Genomic DNA, 20,581 nt, shown 5'->3' on the forward strand with positions numbered 1-20,581 from the left:
GGAATGACCTTATCCCCCCGTAAACTCCCTGAAAGGAAGGTGTAGCCATGTAGGGGTCAGGCTCTTCTGCAAGCATAGGACGAGAGGAACTGGCCTCAACTTTCACCAGGGGATGCTCAGGTTGGACATAGGAGGATTTTTCCCCAGAAAAGGCTGACTAAACATCGGAATGGGCTGCCCAGGGAGGTGGAGTCACCGTCTCTGGAGTTAAGAACTGGATGTGGCACTTAGTTGATGGAGGTGTTTGGTGAAAAGTTTGACTCTGTGATCTCAGAGGTCTTTTTCAACCTTATTTATTCAGTGATATGCTTATGCTACTAAAAGTACGAATTATATACATATATGTGTGTGTGTAACGAGTGTGCTCCCATAGCCAAACGGTTGAGGAGGGCAGCCCTATGCCAAAGCCCGGCTGGACCCTCAGCTCGGTTCTCGGCCTCAGCGCGGCCCGCGTGGGCAGGATGCGGCACCACAGCGCAGTGCAGCCCCAGCCGGCCCCGCACAGCGGCAGGCAGCCCCGCGGAGCCCGGCGCGGGGCAGCTTCCCGTGGAACACCCTCAGCCGGGACGGGCCGGGGGCGGGGCGGCGGGCGCGGCCGTGTGTCGGGAGCGCGCCCGGCGGGCGGCGGGCGGCCGCCATCTTCTCTGCGCGGCCGGCGGGAGCGCTCCCTCTGCCCCCTCCTCCGCTCCCTCCTCCTCCTTCTCCCTCCTCCCACTACGCTCCGCCGTCGCCGCCGGTCGGGAACGGGGCGACCGGGATAGCGAAGGCCGCAGGGAAGGCGGGGGACGGGGGAGCAGCCCCGCGGGGGCGGGCGGGCCGCGGGGCGCCAGCCCGGGGGGTTCGTGCGGCCCCTCCGCTCGCCCTGCCGGCCGGCCGGGCCCCGCTCCCCATGGGATAAGCTGTAAACATGTTCAGCTTTGAAGGGGACTTCAAAACAAGGCCCAAGGTGTCCCTCGGAGGAGCGAGCAGGAAGGTAAGGAGCGGCGCCCGGCCGTGCCTGTGTCTGTGTCGGTTCTGTCGCCCCCCGCCCTGTTATCGGTGCTTTTAGTGTCGGGCCTTCTGAAATGGGAGCAGCGATGACTAAGGTTTAATAGAGGAGAAAAACCCTCCCCTCCTGATGATGTGTTTATCTCTGATCTCCCTGCCTCACTGTTATTATTATTTTTTGTATAATCAGGCCACACCATCCCAGGCTTGTAGTGTAGTAAGAATTGTGGGAAGCGAGGAAATGTCTCCTTGGCTCGTCCCCCCGCAGGCGATCGATCGATCCCGGGTGTCGTGGCCGGTGGCACCTCCCCAGCAGTCGCTCTCCAGGTCTTCCAGGGGGAAGGGACTCGGAGACCTCCTGTCATTTCTCTCCAGTGGGAATGTCTGGCGTGGACCTGCCTCGCCGCGGGGATGTGGGACACACGCAGCCTCACACAACCCGAACTGCCGGGGGAGGTTCATCCACGTGAGCCGGGGCCGCGGGGTTGGTCTCTGTCAAGTTTAGGTTCAGTCAATTTGTCGTGCGCAGGGTTAGTAGCAGTTGATTGCCAGCTGTACCAGACTGTTTGATCTCCTCAAACAGTGTTTATTGATGGGGAAGAAGCAGAATGATTTATTCAGATCTTGCTGATAGGCCAGGGTAAGCAAATGTTTAGTCGAGCACTGAAGGGCACAGGACTTCGGAAGAACGACAGAAAGGACAAAGTGTTTTTAGAAGTGGCCTGGTCTGTAGGGGTCACTTTAATTCACTGTGAAAATACTAAGTCTCCCCGTTGTCATTGGAGATGACTGTGTGGGAAGCTAACGAGTGTTTCCATTCATATTTTTGAATTTTAATTGGGTAAAAAAAAATTCTTAAGTTTTTATTACTGTGCACTATAAGCAAGTTTGATTCTTGGAAACTTTTGAGGTTTGGCAGTACAGTGAGGAAATGAGGAAAAATACTGCAATATGTGATACTAAAATCACAGTGAAGTTTGCATTTTGGCATAATAAAAGAGATTACAAGAGACTGTATACAGAACTGTATTTAGATTATGCAGCTTTTCCTCTGATTCATCTTCTGTTTATCTTAAGACATGTCTGTTCATTAGGCCATGTAAACTGGCATTACATGAGTCAAAATGCCATAAATACCCCCCAGCTTAAGTGGGAGTTGGCAGAACATGCCCTGGTCCTCAGCTGTACGCTTCAGGTACTTTGTAACTTTTGACCCCGACTTGCTCATAGTGATTCTTGCTGAACATGTTGCCTCCTACAGAAGTAAACAACTGCCATAACATCTTCTTTTGCACTTAGCAATTCATGAAAATCTATCAGAATTATGTCTATTTTAATTATATGGGACATATTTATTAATGTTATGAAGGCATAAATTTCCAAGGGCAAATATTAGCATGTAAAGGACTGGAAACTGAAATTGATGCATAACCTTCACTGTGTTCTGTAGAGGTTGTGGTTCATGATGAGATTGATACTGACTGGTGCACAGATTTCATGATTCTACATCAGTTCACCGACGTGCTTATGCTGCATCAGTGCAAATCACACACAGCTTTGGGCATCATGGTTACATAGACATCCTGGAGTGTCCTTGAAAGAGCTGCTGATTTTCAGAAGCTGTGTACAGTACTAATGAAAGAATTTATTTAAGCAGTACTAAAAATTACTTCTAAATGCAGTTTAGCTGAACTTCTATAAAAATGTACTACAGCAGAGATTGCTGTAGGAAGTGTTTGTGGGTTCCATGTGATGCCTTAAGATTTTAGCTTTTGTATTTTTCAAATCCTATACTGCATTAGTGCATAGCTCTAAACTCCATATAAAATGTAGTTAACTGTCTTCACATTTTGGTTAGACAAAACAATCCCTCTGGGCCTGTTATCCAAGGACACCCTATAGCCTCAGGTCCCAAAAAGTATAAACAAAAATTATTTGGGGGGGTAGCAAACTGGGGGAATAGGACTTCATTACCTAAAGCTGTAATTGGAGGATTAACCCCTGATATGTAAATAGACCAAACTTATATCTGTCTGAAAAACTCATGCCCATTGTCTATTTTGGATCTAGCCCCTTGGGGAGGTTTCATCTGCTCTTAATGCACCTGGAGGCCCTTCATTAAATATATCTGCTTTTATCTTTAAACTTTGTATGGTCTCTGTTTCTAGGTAAGCCTGAATTAGGCATCATGTGAGTTTCTCATTTCACATCATAGGCTCCTTGGGATCATGTTTCTCATACGTATAAGCTTCATTTTTACAGAAAGCTGAATTGTGAATTATTTCCTTCCAGATTTTGGTACACATACAAAAAAAAAAAAAAAACCCTCATTTTTCTGACAAATGCCCTTGCCCTCCCAAATGGTGTATAACTTTGGAAGGATCAACACTGTACCTCTGCCATGCTTTTGGCAGCTAGTTGCATACTTAGTGCTGCCTATTGTGATTCCTTTGGTGGAGGAAGGCACCATTCAGAAACACTGGGGCCATGCGGACTGTTTAATGCTAAGAATAACTCTGTACCCAGTTTGGGGAAGTTTCCCAAACGTGGTTGCACCACTGCAGAGCAATGACAAAACCTCCTGTTTGAGGAGCCAGTCAATACTAAAGGTGCCAGTGGGGCCTGCACCAAAATAGTGATCAGCAACACAATTAGAAGTGTGGTTTTGCTGATGGAGCTGCAGCTGCAAACAATGACTGTGTTGGTCACACTCACATGTGCTGACACCTGTCTGGCACTGCTGTGTGTGTCTGTAGTGTTTGCTTAGGCCTCACAGGGGGCTGACTTCAGTAAGTTCTATCAGTAGGAGCACAGTGACAGAAGAAAAATTGTGGACTTGAATAATTGTGGCAGTAAGGTACTGAATCTAGTGTGCCTTCTCATGACTAGCTTGTATGGCATTTTTGAATTGCAAAACCAGAGAGCTTTGGGTCTGTTTTTGAGCTGTTTGCATCTTGTATCCGTGTGTGTTATGGTCTGAATTGTGTATGCTCTTGAAAGGCACTTCAGTCCCCCCATATCAAGCATCAGTTGTTTTTGTTCTAGTCACAGGCTGCAAATTAATGTTCTCAAACTTACTGCCTCAGTGACTGATCCTTTTAGAATATTATTGTAGCATTATAATAATGCATTTGACAGAAGTGCAGAAATGTAAGTGGTATTGTCAGTGCTTGAACTTTTTCTTCCATACCTACTTTCAAGAATCTGCTGATTCATCTGGACTTTTTGCCCTGTTGTATCTGTTTGAGGGTGTAGATACAGGATCTTATCATTATTTACAACGTGATTAACTTATTTTAGAGGGTTTTATTTATTTATTTTTAATTTTAGGCTAGTTTATCATCACCTTTAAAACATGGTTCTTTGCTTTATGAGGCTCTTCAAAAGAAATTTTCAAATGTAGTTTAATTGTAACTGGCAAACCGTATTTGCGCTTCTTAGGTAAAGTAGCCTCCAAAAATGAGTGCTGTTATTGGAGTTCAGTGTGGGAACATCTTGAATTACTCATGGACATTTTGTAGAGGGCAATAATTGCTGCCTGGAAGGCTGTGGCTGCAGAGAGTCTGTGGTGTGTTAGGAAATGCAGAGCTGTGCATGAGGAGTTGGCTTGGGGTGCAGCTCAGATTGGCCTCACCCAACCCAACTGTGAGGGGACTGGAGCAGATGGTGCCTTCACCTGGCTGCATCCCTGTGTCCCGTGCAGTGAACATATTTCTGCTAGGTGGAGTGTCACCAGGCCTTCTGGGGACAGCTGTCAGCTTTCACTGATTTTAGCATAAGGTTGAATGCAGCACAAAATTGGTTTAACCATGTCAGCCTGACTTGGGACAGTCAGGCCTAGTGTTACTTCATTCATTTCAGTAATATTAAGAAAAATTTGAGGTAGCAATGCTTTAGTGCATCCATGCAAGGGATCCCCAGGCCAGCTGAGATGTACAAGGGGCTCTGTAGCTCCACATTGTTTGATTACATTGTGAAATGTATCAATGACACCTTGTAAGTCCAACAGGAAAAATGGGTAAAAGAGTATTACATCAAATGTACGGTATCACTTGAGCTATCTAAACCATGCTTTTACAAACCCCAAGACTGTTTAAAATAGAGTATTTTTAAATTATAATGCATTATGAGATGATTTTAAAAGCCCTCCTTTTTCAGCATTTGTAATACAGATGAGTTAGCAGGGTCATGAAAGTGAAAACAACTTCATTGAGTTTGGGGTTGTTTTTGATCTTTGGCTTTTTTTGTGGAAGACAGAAGCTTACTAATGAGCAAATATTGATGACTCCGTCTGTATTTTTAAAAGTCTTAGTAATTTCTTTTAATATGGACATTTTACTAATCAGAGATATTCAATTTACAAAGTTTGTTTATATTTTAATTTAGTAGTTTCTGATTTGCTTTCTTAAATTAGTAGCATGACATTAAGCATTAGATTCTTGTTTATATTTCCCCCTGCTTTCAGCTGAAGTGCAGAGGTAGAACTACAGAAGCATCTTGTTTGCTCTTTTCTGCACATGAAATAACTTCTTGTGGAATTAAAATTAAAATTTTACAAACAGCAGGCTGTAAAATTGCCAGTGCATGGAGAGATCTGCCCATGTTGGGTTTGATTATTGTGGTAGATGCCTGTAGGATATAAGCATTGATGGGACAGTTAAAAACCAGTTTTATTTCTCTCTTACTGATGGATTGAGGAAAACAGTTAATAATTTCAGGAAGGAATAATTTCTATTTTATTATAACTTATTTGACCCTACACCATGCCGCAGTGGAAGTGAAATGATGGTAAGGATTTACAGTATGGGAATTCTAGATTAGAATTACAAATTGAGTATTTATTTTTGAATTGAAAGAATTGCAGTGCTTGGCTCCCTAAGACCTTTGTCCTGTCAGGCACATGGCATAGCTCTGAGCAGCTACACACCTCACTCTGAGTCAGCTTGAATCTTGCAGTGTCACAGCTTAAGTCTTGAAATACTCAGATCTGTGGTGTGGAAGTATGAGGAGACCATTATGTTGTAAAATAATGACTGCCTGTCAGTAGGAAACGACACAGTTAATGCATCCCTGATTCTTAGGCATTTTTTCTCTCTGTAACAAATGAAATTCTCCTCATTTGAAAGCAAGCTACAAAAGATGGAGTTGTAGTTAGCTGCAGCAGTGATTATGCTGGTATTTTCAATTATGTGCTATTTTTTTCAAATTAAAATAAAAAAAATCTGCTTTTATAAATACATTTTCCTCCCATGTTCCTGAGAAAATGATGAGTCACAGAATGGTTTGGTTGGAAGGGACCTTAAAGATTACCCAGTTCCAACCCCCTTGCCTTGGGCAGGGACACCTTCCACTAGAAATCACTCACTCACAGCTCTGTGTACAATATACATCTTAAAAATCATAAACAGGGACAAACTGAGCATAAACGTAAAAGCAGCTTTCTTGCATTTCAGTCGGCCTCTAGAGCCTCCAGTCAAATTCTGGTTCCCCCATGTGTGGTTTTGTGGGTACCACATGATGGAAGAAGTTCCAGATGCTCTCTACATCCCAGGGTAAATTTCAGCTAAAATGCTGAGGTGCTTTCTGGCAAGCACTCTGACATTGACTGCAGTGAGGCCAGGCTTTGCAGGGCCAAATGCCTCTCCTGGGCATAGTTCAAACTCCCTTTTTCTGCAAGATTGTCTGCTCTACATATAAACTTAGCTGATTATTTACATCATTATTAAGAAGAATCGCAAACTGGTTAAAAGCAGAGTATTTCAGGCTGCTGAACATACTCAGACATGTTCAATGGAATTTAATTTGTTGAGGTTCAGTTCAAGGCATTGTTGTAAGCCTTTTAAAATGCAAATTTATTTTACTATTCGGATTAAAAAACCCACTTGGAGTTCATCTTGTCTAAAATAATGTCAGGAGATATAAACTTTTTTGAGAAGGTGGGGGATATTTCCCAGTGGCCACATTTATTCTGTAAAAATAAATGTTAAAAAATTTTCCATTTATTGGCTGGAGTTACTGAATACTTGTGTTGAAAGGAATTTTATTCTATAAATTGCTTAGGTCACTTCATTTGTTTTGGGAGTTGTTACTGATTTTTATGTGGTTCAAGTTGAATTCAGCTGTAAAGTCATGTTCCTCATTTTACGGAAAGAAAAAAAGATTCAAGTTCCTGGATTTTGTAGATGAAAACCACACAAGTTTTTATAATTGTCCACAAAAATTAAAAAAGGTCAAGTGTTTGTTTTTTAAAGAAAATTTCATAAAAAGTCATGCCTTGTACTTTGCATGACCTCTTGTAATGTGTAATACAAAGCATTCTCAGCTACTAACCAAAATAAACCCTCTTCATTTATAAAGAAGCATCAAACATTTATTAATAATACTAAATTTTTGCTTCAGTGTGTTATTATTAATTAAAAAAAAATCTGTGTTTAGCTAGTACCTGAAAATAATTCTTCAGTTTCATCTTTGCATCTGGGCATATTTAAGTTTTAAATTTATTTGCTATAAGATAGCAAGCAAATAGCTGTCCAAGAGTGTTCAGTTTCAGATTTTATGAGTCAGCAAATATTAGAAGTGTTGAAGAGGATTCTGAATCTGGATTTTGAGCCAAGAGGGCTGAAAGTTTATTTCTCTCAAGACAAAGTGTTCAAATGCAGAAGGAAAAGAGTAATAGTTTCTATATTTGTGTACCTTATTCAGTCTTTGGCTGGGATGCGTGAAAGCTAGGAGTTCTGCAGACGTACTGCTGCAACCAAAAAGTGTATTTCAGCAAAACAAGGATAAGAAAACAACTTTAATTCAATGTTCTTTTTTCATTATGGATTGAACTGCTGGTTGTGAGGCACTGACTTGACATCATTCCACTGTCAGGTGTGGCTGTTCCCAGCTGCTGCCTTAGAGCAGTTCTGCCACCAGGAACTTTGCTGTGATGAATAGCACAGTACATGGAAGTATACTTTATCCCCATGTACAAATTAATATTTCAAATGTTACTCAGCGTTTCTTTGGTGGCAGTCACACGTTTTCTTTTCTGTGTACTGTCCTGCATCTGCTTCTCTGTTTTCACCTCTTCCTTCGTGTCTTACCCTTGGAGTCATTTCTGTAATGTCACTCTGTGTTTTGCCGTCACATACACAGAAACATTTCATGTTTCTTTGTGCCATGCCCCACAGAAAACTTCTGAAATGGGGTTTTTCATGGTGCTGCAGCTCACATGCTAGAGCAGGAGGTTGGTTGTCTTTTCTCTGTTGGAGAAAGCATCAGGCAGGACAGGGACAGCCAGATGTGTCCTACATTGCGTGGAAACTCACGGATGGTGTATTCACTGTTCTACACTTCAGGGCAAGCCCTGAAGGAAAAAGACCACCTCATAAAAAGTCAGCACTGTGATTGAGGGAATGGCTTTTCACCCCTTTTGAATTAGGGGTGACAGAGTCAGGACAAGCTCATGCTTCCTTCTGCCTACCTTGTCTGCCTGCCTGCGTTGAAAGAAAGACTCAGCACCTGACGTGTGCCTGTCTGGCAGGTGAAGAAAGGCGATGGCATGAGCAGCCCAGGATCAGGGCAGGGTGGGGAGTAGGAGCGAGCCAGGTGTGATCTTTGGGAGTTCCTGTCGGGCCATCCCCTGCTGTGAGGAGCTCTGGCTGTCGGCAGCAGGAGAGCTGCTGGAACCGCGGCTGTCGCTGGCAGCAGCCGGCAGGGAGGCTCTGGGTGGGAGTTGTCAAACGGGTGTCACTTGAGTAACGCTGCTGTCGTTCACAACCAGCCACAGAACAGCAGCTGCCGAGTTCAGCTCCTTTTCACAGTGCTGGTTGTCAAGGGCCAGTTCAGAGAGGATTTCAGAGGTGACTGCAGTTACCTCTTTTTAAGAAATTACTTTGATAGAATGCCCTTTTTACTGGAAGATGATTATTTAATGTTTCTTTTCCTCTCTTTCCTACTGCAGGTTTATTTTCTTTTGCACATGCATGATTACTTTTTAATTTCTGAAGAGATAGTGTATTCCAGCTTGGTTTAATAACTCTTTAAGGGGATATATTTTTCTTGAATTTAATTTAAATGAGTTCTTTAGTCATAGTTATGATCTGTGTATATCTTGTGAACATGAGCAACAGTATTATTTTACCCATAGTAATTCCTTAAAGGTGGGGTGTACTTATACCTGAATATTTTATTGCCTTAGGACAGTTCTTTTAATTTATACTCTAACAAGTTGTCATTTTTCTTTGTAAGTACTCAAAGCAAGTATGTGGCTGACTGAAAACTTAACTTTTGTTAGTTTAAGAGTGGATTGGATAAAAGGCTGATTGCTACAAAGAGACTCAGTTCTTTATCAATGAAAAGCTGGTGATACACTAAGGATACACTGCCCTTTTCTATCTCCCTCCCTCTTCAAGTGATTTAAAATTGTTTGTTTCTGATAAACCTTCTGGCCACTTATTTTCCTGTATTTACAAATAATTTGTATTTTCTGTCTTTGCTTGTGTTTTTTCCATTCCATTCTCTTCTCTATTCACGCATAGCAATTTGTTTTCCTGTATTTTGTTCTGCTTTTTCTTTCAATTTTCTTTGAAGTGTAAGGACAAATTACAAAACATTGTTTCTAAGCAGAAATGCACTTTACATGGTGCTTTCTGCAGCACAATAATTTCTAAACTGGGACATGTCACCAACTTCTTTAATGCATCATGTATCAGCTGTTGAAAAAGTCCTGAAACTTTAAGCCATTTGTTGGTTATTAATTTAGTACCTTGTTTTATCTTTGTGTGTGCCTTTCTGTACTGCTTGAGTGGAGATACATCATCCTTATGTATGGCTTTCCTTATGTTTGTTTGTCCTGTGTTTAACACATGGAGCAAACCCTGTCTTTAGAGGGCAATAGCTGTAGTTAGTGGTGTCTTTGGCCATAAATACTGTCTTTAGAGGAAAGATGGTTAACCTTCTTGTGGGCTTTTTTTTTTTTTTTTCCATTCTCTTGGTGGTCTGTTAGGATATTTTCTGTTCCAAAGAAACCGAGAGAATCATGACTTTCCTTCCTCTGTATCTTCAATAAAGAAGTCCTGAAGACTTGTGTTCTCATTCTTTTTATCTGCTGATAGACACTAAAAGTATTCCAGCATGCTTGTTTCAGCTCTACTTAAATATTTTATAAACATTTGTTTGCCAACTTCAAGTTGATTTTTCTGTATTAAAATACAGTACATTTTCAGCTTGAGTGTTTTTTAATTTCTTAACTTCTCTAGGCTAATAGGGGCATACAGAGAAAAACGAAGCTGTCATTTGTGTCGTAATGTCAAAAAATGAAAATAGTTTTCTTAAATTTGCTGTGTGTTTTAGACTGGATTTGGGAAGGTGCCAGGGTGCTTTCATCTCCTGTTGTCTGCAGTGGAAACTGAATACTATACACCAAAATTGAGTTATTTTGTATATTTCCTTGGAAATTACCCAGAACCATCCAGTAAGAGACTCTTGCAAATAAAGCTTTGTTTATATATTGTAATCAGTGAGTACTTGTATAAGATTGTGGTTTAAAAGCGAATGCATGGTTTTTCTGTTGTAATAATACTGGGTTTTGAGGCCTCACGAATACTTTAGTATTCTTGTCTTTTTCTCTGTTGGTGAGATCACTGTCCTGAAGGTTTTGATGTGTAGCCTTAATTTAGGTGAAGAGTTCAAAATTTAAAAAGAAAAAGTTCCTGCCATTTATGCTGTGTCTCTCTTGACATCTTTTCTGGACAAGTTTTGAGAAAAAGGATAAGTAAATACAAGAGCTTCATGCTTTTTTGTAAGTTAGACAAAAGCAAGGGGCTTTGGAACAGGATGTGATTGCTCTGAATGTGCCACAGCTTGCTGTGTGCACCTGGGCCAGGGATTTATGTACCCTCCAGGCAAGGAAAACACTCAGACTTCTGGTATGATCTGGTGGGACTGGGACCTTATTGTGCTCCAGCTCTGCCATTTGTAAATGAGATATGTTTGCCAGGGTAATTGGGATGCTGAGAGCACAAATATGGACAGGGATCAGTACAGTTTGCTGCTCTTTGTTGGTCCCTTTTCATAGGGACATAACTTCTCTCCATCTCTATTCTTTTGGGAGGGCTGCATGCCATGTATTCGTGAGTTCAGAAAATGGTTAACACCTACTTTTCTCTGTGTTTTATGTGCTATGCATTTTGAGCTATCCCTGAAGTCTGCATTAAATATCCTGAACACAGTTGAAGTCTGTTTGAATGAAAATGCAATAGTATCTTTATTTGTGTCTTGCAGGAAGAAAAGGCTTCTCTCCTTCATCGAACTCAGGAAGAAAGGAGAAAACGAGAGGTAAAGTAGCCTGTAAGCGTTTGCCTGCCCACTGGATTTCCCTTTGGTGTTCCATTTATAGTGCAAAGTACTTCTGCTGCAGTTATATTTAGTTCAGCAATGTTTTCTTTCAATTTGCAAGTTCTTAAAGTATGCTTTAATTGGCAAAAAAAATGTGAGTGCTTTAAGCTGTTCCTTAGAAGTGCTTTTCATCTCAAAAGAAGATAAGCATGCACTAGGTGCATAGGGAAAGTTCCCTTTTATTTTGGTGTTTATTGGATCTAGTATTTTTTGAGAAAAGCTAAGGATTTGGCTAGTAAATTGCAAATTTTACCATAATCTCTTACTATGGGTTAGTCTCAGCAAACTTTCTTCTGTTCCTGGTTCTGCTATGGTTTCTTGGCTGACCTTTAGTACTTCAGTTCCCCAGTGTGTACCTACGTTCTGTGAAGGTAAAATCAGAACAATGATTCTTGAATTCTTTGTAAAGAATTCAAGAAAGCTCAAGTGCTTTGAAATCACCTTTTGATGAAGGACCAGTGAGAAGCTGAGTTGTGATTCTTTAAGTAACCTTAATACTGGTTTATGATGGGAGCTTACTGCTCTGGAAAATTCAGGCTGGAATAATGCAAAGGAGGAATAGGCACTGAAATGAAGAACCCAAAATTTAGTAGTATGGAATTTGAGTCAGTATGTTAATTTTGTCATTTTTCCCCCACCCCTCCCATATAAGTAAAAAAAAAAATATTGGTGTTAAATACTGATTAAAAAATGTAACTATGCAGGTTTCGTGCTCATGAAGAAAACAGCTCTTTGGCCCTTGAAGGTGCATTTGACCTGTGCTAGATTAAGCTCAAGTTCTGCAGTTTCTGTGGACAGTTAGTTCTTTTCTTTCTCTTCAACATGGATGTGTAGTTATGGACTAAGTTCAAGTAGGAAAGTACCAGGATTTCACCCATTATTAGTTCAGAATTCCATGCTATGAATCAGCTTTATGGTGAATGAGTTCTTAGTAACATATGTAAAAATTCTTCTTTGTGGTTCATAAACCGAGTCAGTTGCTTGTCTCTGTTCTTTGCAAAGCTTGTGCAGAGCCACACACTCATCCCAATGCAGGTACACATGTGCACACAGTGATCTGCTGTGGCATGGAGCACATTTTCACAAAATGAATGACTCCTCTGAGAATAAAATCAGCTATGGCTTTTAAAAACGGCCTGTAGCAGAATCTTAGCAGTGACCTCAGACTTAAAACCTTTGCAGTTAGGAGTCTCTAATTGACAATTATGTGTCCTGAGATAAAACCAGAACCTAGAGAGGAAGAGAAGTTATCTGTGTTTTAGTTGTGCCTTACGTTGTGGTTATGAAGAGACACTGCAGCTCTGAAACTCTCCTGATTGCACTTTTACTGTCAATATTTTGGAAAGAGAAATACCCTTTGGCCTACCAAAATTTGGATTTTGGTCAATGATTTAGAGGCAGTTTGTCTTCAAGAATCTGCTTATTCAGAGAAGTTGCTTTAAGAACCAGGGTTTTCCAAGAAAAATAAAATAGGCCTTGAATAGCAGTTTTGTCTGGTGTTCTCTCTGGTCAGTTCAGCTCGTGCTTTTAAATTGAATGTGTCTTTATAGAACAGTAAATTGGAAATCAAGGTTTTGGGACTTGAAAGTTTATGTGAACTTTCCAAAAGTATTTGAATGAAATTTATGAAAACATTTTGGTGTTTTGTTTTGTCTGGTGACCCTCACAATTATAGGTTCAATATAGTTTAAGTATTGATTAGGTTAAAATTTCTCTTTTTAAAGCAGGCTTCTTGATCGTTGTACTTTTCCTTCATCCACTGCTTTGTAGCTCTAGGTTCATGAACAACTCTTTATTTCCCCTCCTTTTATTCCCTAAGAAACCATATGGACGTTGTTAGAAATATAATTACAGTAGCCACTTCCCATAGATATTTATTGTAATGGGATATGCCCAGGGTGTTGTCAGGGAACCCTCCAAGAGCTCTTTCCATAGCATCTCAAGCAAACTGGCTTTCAGTTGCTTAGAGCCATTGTAAAGGGGTGATTTTTGCTACTATTTCCACTTTTTGGGGAAGATGTCATAAAAGGATTCACTAGGTATGTCTGGTTTGGAAAAGAGACTAAGAATTTTTATTTATTTATATATTTTGCTTCTGGGCCACAATGAGCTTTAAGCCTCATTTTCCTTTTGACAGAGGTACTGTCTCCAAATAACAAATTTTTTTTTTTATTGTTTTCCCCACATCTAAACTGTGCCAGCATCATAATACTTTTATATTATTTGAATGAAAACAAATAAGTGGCTTGTCAGTGTTTGCTGCTTTATGCAGAAAGAGGAATGATGTAATTGAATTTGATGAATCCTTCAACATTTTTCAACATAATATTAAGACTTTGTCTAATAAAATGCATTAACAATAAAGTGATGCAAAGTAATAAAATATTTATGTTGATTTCTGTAGTGTTACATACTTACTGAGTATTACATACTGAGTATTGAAGATTATTTTGCAATATTTAATGGTAAATTTGCATTTAAAAACATAAAAAGCATTCTTACTGATTTATGTTTATTAGGTACAGACATTAAAATAATTTATTTGACTAATGTTTACTGTTTAATTTTCATTAAAAGGCCATATTGAATACAAATTTATTTAATAAAATGGTAGAAATTAGAGTCAGTCCTATGGTGTTGATTTCAGTTTTCTTGCTTTGTTTTACAGGAAGAAAGGCGGAGGCTGAAAAATGCAATAATAATCCAGTCATTTGTAAGAGGGTACAGAGACAGAAAACATCAAGTCAGTACCTGATTATTTAATTAGAAAGATGCTAAATAGTTCTGCTGAAAATGAGACTTTCTTGTAATAAATAATGTAATTGAAAAATCGTTTTGAGTATTTGAGAAAGTGGAAGTTCTTTTCGCTCTTGGCATTTTCATTTCAAACTCAATATTTTAATAAACAGATATGTGTTCTGCAAAGCATGGGTGTGACTGGACCTGAGGGATCCTGCAATGTTTTTTTTAGTTGATAAATTGGATAAAAAGCATTAGGTAGTAAGAGCTTTCACACACCAGTGAAGCTTTTTTTTTTTTTTTTACAGTATTGTTAAGGTGGTAGTTTGAGTCAAAAAGTTGTTCTAAGTTGCTGTTGGATAGATTCTCCTAAGAAATAGTTTGTTTAAATTCGTTAATTTGAGTAAACTGGACTAAAATGTTTGATGTGATAATGCTTGATAAGCAACAGATTTGTTGCAACTGTAGCTTCTGAATTACAGAATGGAGTTATGGCTTCAACTGTGATATCGTGTGTATGTTTTGATCTCTGAACAAATATGTGTTGTATCTGTTTTACTGCTTTGCAACCTCACTGGATGGGAAGCTGAAATTTTGCTCTGTTTTAAATCATAACCGTTATTTATGTATTGATGCATGTTTTGTTTTTAAGTACTCTATCCAAAGAAGTGAATTTGATCGTTGTGCTAATTTGGCTCAGTCTGGAGGAACCTTTTCCACTGCTAATGGAGCGAATTTGACTCTTCTGGTTCGCCAGTTACTCTTTTTCTATAGACAGAATGAGGATTCAAAGCGTTTGGTAAGTACTGTTACATACTTTGATCTGTAATACTTGCACTTCATGCACTTTTAAAGTAGTGTTTCACTTCAAAGTGCACTTTTCACTGCACTCTGCTGGTTTTCATTTAGTCACAATAACTTAAAATTAGATTTTACAAGTGCATGTGCCCACACACATACATAATATGTGAAATGAAGCCTTGAAAAATCCTATGTGTATTATTCACAGTAAGTTTTTAAAAATACTATACTTCTATTACGATTTTAATTTTTAAACTGTATTTCTGCTTAGCCCCATGGTCATTCCCAAGGTGTTTGGGTGGCTTTTTTTTTCCGCACTGTTCAGTGTTGCTGGCATATCAATTGCAAAGTCACTGCCAGCTTCCCAAATGTATGAGAGAGTGTGATTCATAGTGGCTGTTAATAATGGACATTGAAGAATTATGGCTTGTTAAAAACAAAAAATTACCAGATGGTGTAACTCAGTCTTAACTTTAAAAGTTTAGTACTTAATGATCGTGGAGTTTATAATGAATAACAATTTTTTTTTTCTCAACTGAACATGAATCAGTCTGAGTTTGTGTTTTGTAAGTCTTCCAAAGGTATCCGTAACAGCATTGAAATATTATTGTCTGAGTTGTCATAGATGATGGAACTTGTCATTAAAAACTGTAAACTTGGGCATATCTTGTTGCAGGTATGGATGTGTCAGAATTTAATTAAACAGAGTTCTCAGTTTGTTAAGCAATTGGATAGTCCAGACAGACTTACTTGCTTATTCCAAATAAAAAGACTGTTGGGGCTGTGTTGCAGGTAACTTCTTTTTTTCTACGTGTTACTATGTAAAAAGCATTCAGAAATTATGTTAGGCACTTTTTTGTTTCTTTTTGTAGCAAGTGAAGTATTAAATGTACATTAATTTTATGTAGAAGACTGTTTATATTATTATATATGTGTTGGCCATAGCATAGGATACCTGTTCCCATGTAGAACAATCAAATGTTCTTAAGTTCTGTTGACTTTCAAGTTCAAATGTGCTAAGGGATGTTCTCCTAGGATAGGCCTGAGTAGTTCTTACCTGTTTTTTATAGTGATATCATTGACAGCATTTGTGGAAACCAGGTTTCCTTGGGAACTGATAGTGTTTAGATGTTATTATCTGAAGTAGACTAATGTTCCAAAGATATGCTTTGGATAGATGTTGTTTCAAAACTAATATAACTGAATATGGCTTTCCTCACACTTTATTTTGAACTGAAGGCACATTGAGCAGTTACATTATTGGCTTCAGCATTAAATTTATTGTTTGTAGTGGGAGGGTCACAGGAAGGTAAATCTGTTAAGGTGACTTGAATATCTAGAAGCTATTGTTATTCTATTATTAGAAAACAATATATTTGTCCTTATCAAAATAGGGACTAGTTACACTCTGCAGAGCTTTAAAATACTTGTTTTTTAGAAAATTGTTTCATTTAGGTCACTAAAGCTTGTGCTCTTATAAGTGTGTAGAGTGTATGTATGAGAAACAGTGACACCAGATTCTAAAGAAGACTTGGGTGCTGGGCTTTAAAGTCCATGTGCAGTGGGACACAGATGTGGTGTCACTGTATGGAATTGCACATTTTCACTACAGTGGAAATTGTGTTTTTGTAAATGCAGGTCTTAATATGGATGGTGAAGAAAACACACTGTTAGGACAAGTCAGTCCATATACATCTCGCACTAAAAAATACTTTGAATTCTAAACAGGCTCTTAATCATCATAAGTTCTGTGGTTACTGGTAGCTGTTACATAAGCAACTTGTTAAAAGGTGGGAATGGTTGTATTTTTAATATTTGAGTCTGTAATCAAAGACATACTGTGTTAGTTACGCACACGATGTTCCCTAACACCTGTTCCCAGCTCGTGTTGCTCTGGGGCTTTCATGGCTTCATTTGTAATATGGTTAGTAGTACATGTTGGTAAAACATGTATTATTCTTTGCTTCTCTTCCAATTTATGCAGTAGACCTCCAAATTTTCAAATCACACAGAGCAAGAATTTAGTAGGATTTAAAGGTAGAATGCCATATTCGTATATACCCTAAAATCAGGAGTTATTATAAAGATGCCATCAAAAAGATGTAACTAAACCACTGAGAGCGCCTGGAAACCAAGTAGATAGAAATAAGTTACTTTAAGGTGAATGTGTGGTGAAATATGAGAAATCTCTTGTTAAATAATTTTCATTTCATTTATAGGCTACTGCAAAATTGCAATGATGACAGTCTGAATGTTGCACTTCCTATGAGAATGCTTGAGGTATTTTCATCTGAGAATACGTATTTGCCTGTTTTACAAGATGTCAGCTATGTGACATCATTAATTGAACAAATTTTGCACTACATGGTTCAAAAAGGTGAGTAGCTAGGAACCAGAAGTTCTGGGAAATAATCAAAAATTGAACACCTGAAGCCCATATTGTTTAATCGAATTTTTGTCTTTACCACAGACACGATGAATAAAGTGCTGCATACACTAACCTGTGCATTAGGTGGATATTGTCCTTGTAATGAGGTCATGGCTTGAGAAATTGCTGCTTGATTTCTTTGGAAATTCTCTTTATAAATTGAATATTCTACTAAGTTATTTCTACAGAGCTGTAGCACAGCTTTTGAGAGTAGGTGGATACTGCCTAACAAAAGTTTTATTCCAGTAGATGTTTAATACTCTTATGTGGACACACACACTGTGGCAGATCTAAGCTTCAGTTGTGTAAAAGTTGGTCATTTTATTGCAGTACTGTTCTCTGTAAATGTTAATATTCATTATTATTCTAGATTGGCATTAGCTTTTCATTTTGCCAGCACTCAGACACCTTAGCAGAGGTGGTAGCCTGGCTTTTATTTCTCTCCTACCATCATCAGCAAAACTGTTTGCTAAACTGCAGTCAGTGACACCTGTGCAAACATACCAAAAGTTAAATGAATTGGTTAGTTAGCACCAAAATGATGTTTAGTTGCAAAGAAACTTTATTATTCTGGGAATGTCCAAAATAAATAAATTATTTTGCCTTTTTGATATGGTGGCTTGAGTTTGCAAAACTTGTGGATCATGAGGGAAGACAAAAATGTTTTGAAATAAATCTCTTGGATCCAGCCTCTTTGGTGTAAAATGCAGAAAGAGCATCTTCCAATCATTGGTTATTGGAAATTTCTATATAATATTTACAGTACATTCAATGGACTTGACTACCTAATCCTGTTACTAAGGTTTGTATGTTGAAGTCACTATGAGGAAAAAAATTACTCTTAATGTAGCACATTTATTTTACTTGCCTTGGCATAACAAAAACTTTGTCACATTGGTTTTTATATAATAAATATGCATGTATTTATTTTCAGTATAATATTCTGTCCTCACAACTGATACATGGCAGTTTGAGATTATAGAATCATAAATTTTTTACTAAAATTTATCTCTCTGGTTACTTATAATGAAAAAAAAAATGGTTTTGTGCAACTGCAAACGTTCTGCCTCCTAATAAGTTTTGATGCTGAACTTGTAAAGAATCTGTTACCAGTTTTCATTAGTGTATGTTTTTGGATATAATTTGCCTTCCATGTGTGTCTGGTCAGCATTGCTAAGTCATTCCTTTATGGAGACTTCCACTGTGGCAAGTTAGGTGGTCCCTGAGAAGGGTTCTTAGAATGGACTCTCAGTGATGTGACACTGTTTATGCATTTACAGTGTTCCTGTAATTGTGGAACTTGTGTCTTAGTTTGGGAGTTCATTGAGCATGAAGGAAGTTGGTTTAAGAAGAATGAAATCACGTGGTTCCGTTTGTACTTCAGTGAGACAAAAATAAATTACTCTCTATACGTGTCTTTATGGCATGGGTGATAATACATTTTATTACTGTCTGAGAGAGCCCTGCTCTGGAAATAGTGATTGTATTCTTCAGCCTGATGAGGCAAGGTGATCACAGAACTGGGACATTATGCCAGCAGGCCTCTTGCCTGTATGATGCAGTCATGTTTTGGAATAGAGTAGAAAATTCTTCATTTCTGGAAGAGTGAAAGGACAACGTGACTAGAGTCACTCAAAGGGAAGGGAACATCTTTGTCATAAGTCATTATTTTAAAAATCAAAGTATTCACTTCATCAGCAAGAGCTGATTGATCTTCCAAAATCAAACTGATTCTGAATATGGTTACCTCTGAATGATTTTATAATGTGATGTTTCCAAAGAGATTGCTGCTAATTATGTGAATGTGACTTGGACTATTGTAAAATGTCTTCCTAAGTCAAGCTTCATGTAATGAATTAGAAAGTATTTTTCAGCTTAATTTGTATTGTTTAATATAGAAAAGAAGAAAAATAATGCTGTGTTTTAAAGTGATTTTTTTTTTACTTGCAGGCTACTACAAGTCGCTTTATTTGTTAATTAACAATAAGCTTCCCTCGAGTATTGAGTATTCTGATGTTTCTCGTGTTCCTATTGCAAAAATACTTCTGGAGAATGTTCTGAAGCCATTGCACTTTACATATAGCTCCTGTCCTGAAGGTGCAAGGTAAATAAAGATAATATGAAACATTTGTGTACTCATTTGCTATAGACAGAGGTGCAGTTTGTTGTTGTCTAGTGTTCAGACATTCTTTCAGTGCAGTTCATTGATTTATTTGTACAGTAAGGATTTTTTTGGTAGCACTGTACATCACTGAAACAATTTCAGTGGTTTCAGGTGTTTTTAAGAAAAAGGCAATAAAATGCTGAATGCTGCAATAAACAGAGCACAGAGAATAGCAGGTATCAGTACACAGGAATGAGGGTGTGGAAAATTTAGATGAGAGCAGAGATGCAGCTAAGGGTAGATGAAAAGAATTTTAGAGTTCAAAAGAACTTTGTGACAGATGAGCTGAGGTTTATGGAGAGAAATTACTAAGGCAGCTTACAAGCAGAAAGAGTCAGGTATGTAGACAGAGGGAACATGAATTCAGGTTGTATCACATACAGTCGTGTTTTTGTTACAATAGGATTTTGTGTAAAAGGGTTTTTTTTTAATATGTATTTTTTTTCTTCAATATTATAAAAATGTATTTAATTTCAGAATAGTTTTCTTCCAGTTCATGAAAAGTTTAAAGGATAAAATTGCATGTAAGATCATTAGGAAGAGGATTTAGTATAAGAAGTTAATTTTTGAGAAATCTGATGTACTAGGATGGAATTAATGGAGCACATCTTTGCAGTCCTCTTGATGGATGTGTTCATACTTGCAAAATGATCTATTATTCCATTGGTATAATTGTGGGAAATTTTGCCTGTATTTTCTATAGCAACAATTTTTCTTCCTTTCAGGCAGCAGATTTTTGCAGCCTTCACAGAGGAGTTTCTGGCAGCACCTTTTACAGATCAGATATTCCATTTCATCATTCCAGCGCTTGCTGATGTGCAGACCATTTTCCCTTATGAACTCTTTCTGAATGCACTATTATTAGCAGAAAGTGGATGTTCGAGAAGAAGTGATCAAGCCCCATGGCTTTTCTACTTTGTGTTAACAGTTGGAGAAACATATTTGGGTGAGCAAGCTGAGTGGACAATTCATTGGTTTCTTCATGTTAACATTAATATGTTACATATTTCCTCAACGTGGTTCATTGCCAAGTAAAAAGGACAGTTTGTGGATAAAAGTGTTGGAGAGATCTGTTCTGT

The 20,581-nt window shown here is 38.5% G+C and overlaps 1 protein-coding gene across 2 annotated transcripts in view; it reads left to right on the forward strand.

Moving 5' to 3' along the window:
- The first annotated feature begins 645 nt into the window (after positions 1 to 645).
- Positions 646 to 20,581, forward strand: part of UBE3C (ubiquitin protein ligase E3C) — a 71,898-nt gene continuing 51,962 nt past the window's right edge. The window contains exons 1-8 of one of the 2 annotated variants that reach the window (XM_053942939.1): positions 646 to 973; positions 11,257 to 11,310; positions 14,039 to 14,113; positions 14,762 to 14,908; positions 15,587 to 15,702; positions 17,130 to 17,287; positions 19,289 to 19,442; positions 20,228 to 20,448. In XM_053942939.1, the coding sequence (XP_053798914.1) occupies positions 908 to 973; positions 11,257 to 11,310; positions 14,039 to 14,113; positions 14,762 to 14,908; positions 15,587 to 15,702; positions 17,130 to 17,287; positions 19,289 to 19,442; positions 20,228 to 20,448 (991 nt within the window). In that variant the 5' untranslated portion in view covers positions 646 to 907. Of the gene's footprint in view, positions 974 to 11,256; positions 11,311 to 14,038; positions 14,114 to 14,761; positions 14,909 to 15,586; positions 15,703 to 17,129; positions 17,288 to 19,288; positions 19,443 to 20,227; positions 20,449 to 20,581 lie in introns of those variants that run through there. The other variant, XM_053942948.1, reaches the window with a different exon arrangement.

This window comes from Vidua chalybeata, chromosome 1 (genome assembly GCF_026979565.1).
Source record: "Vidua chalybeata isolate OUT-0048 chromosome 1, bVidCha1 merged haplotype, whole genome shotgun sequence".
Classification (NCBI taxonomy): Eukaryota; Metazoa; Chordata; class Aves; order Passeriformes; family Viduidae; genus Vidua; species Vidua chalybeata.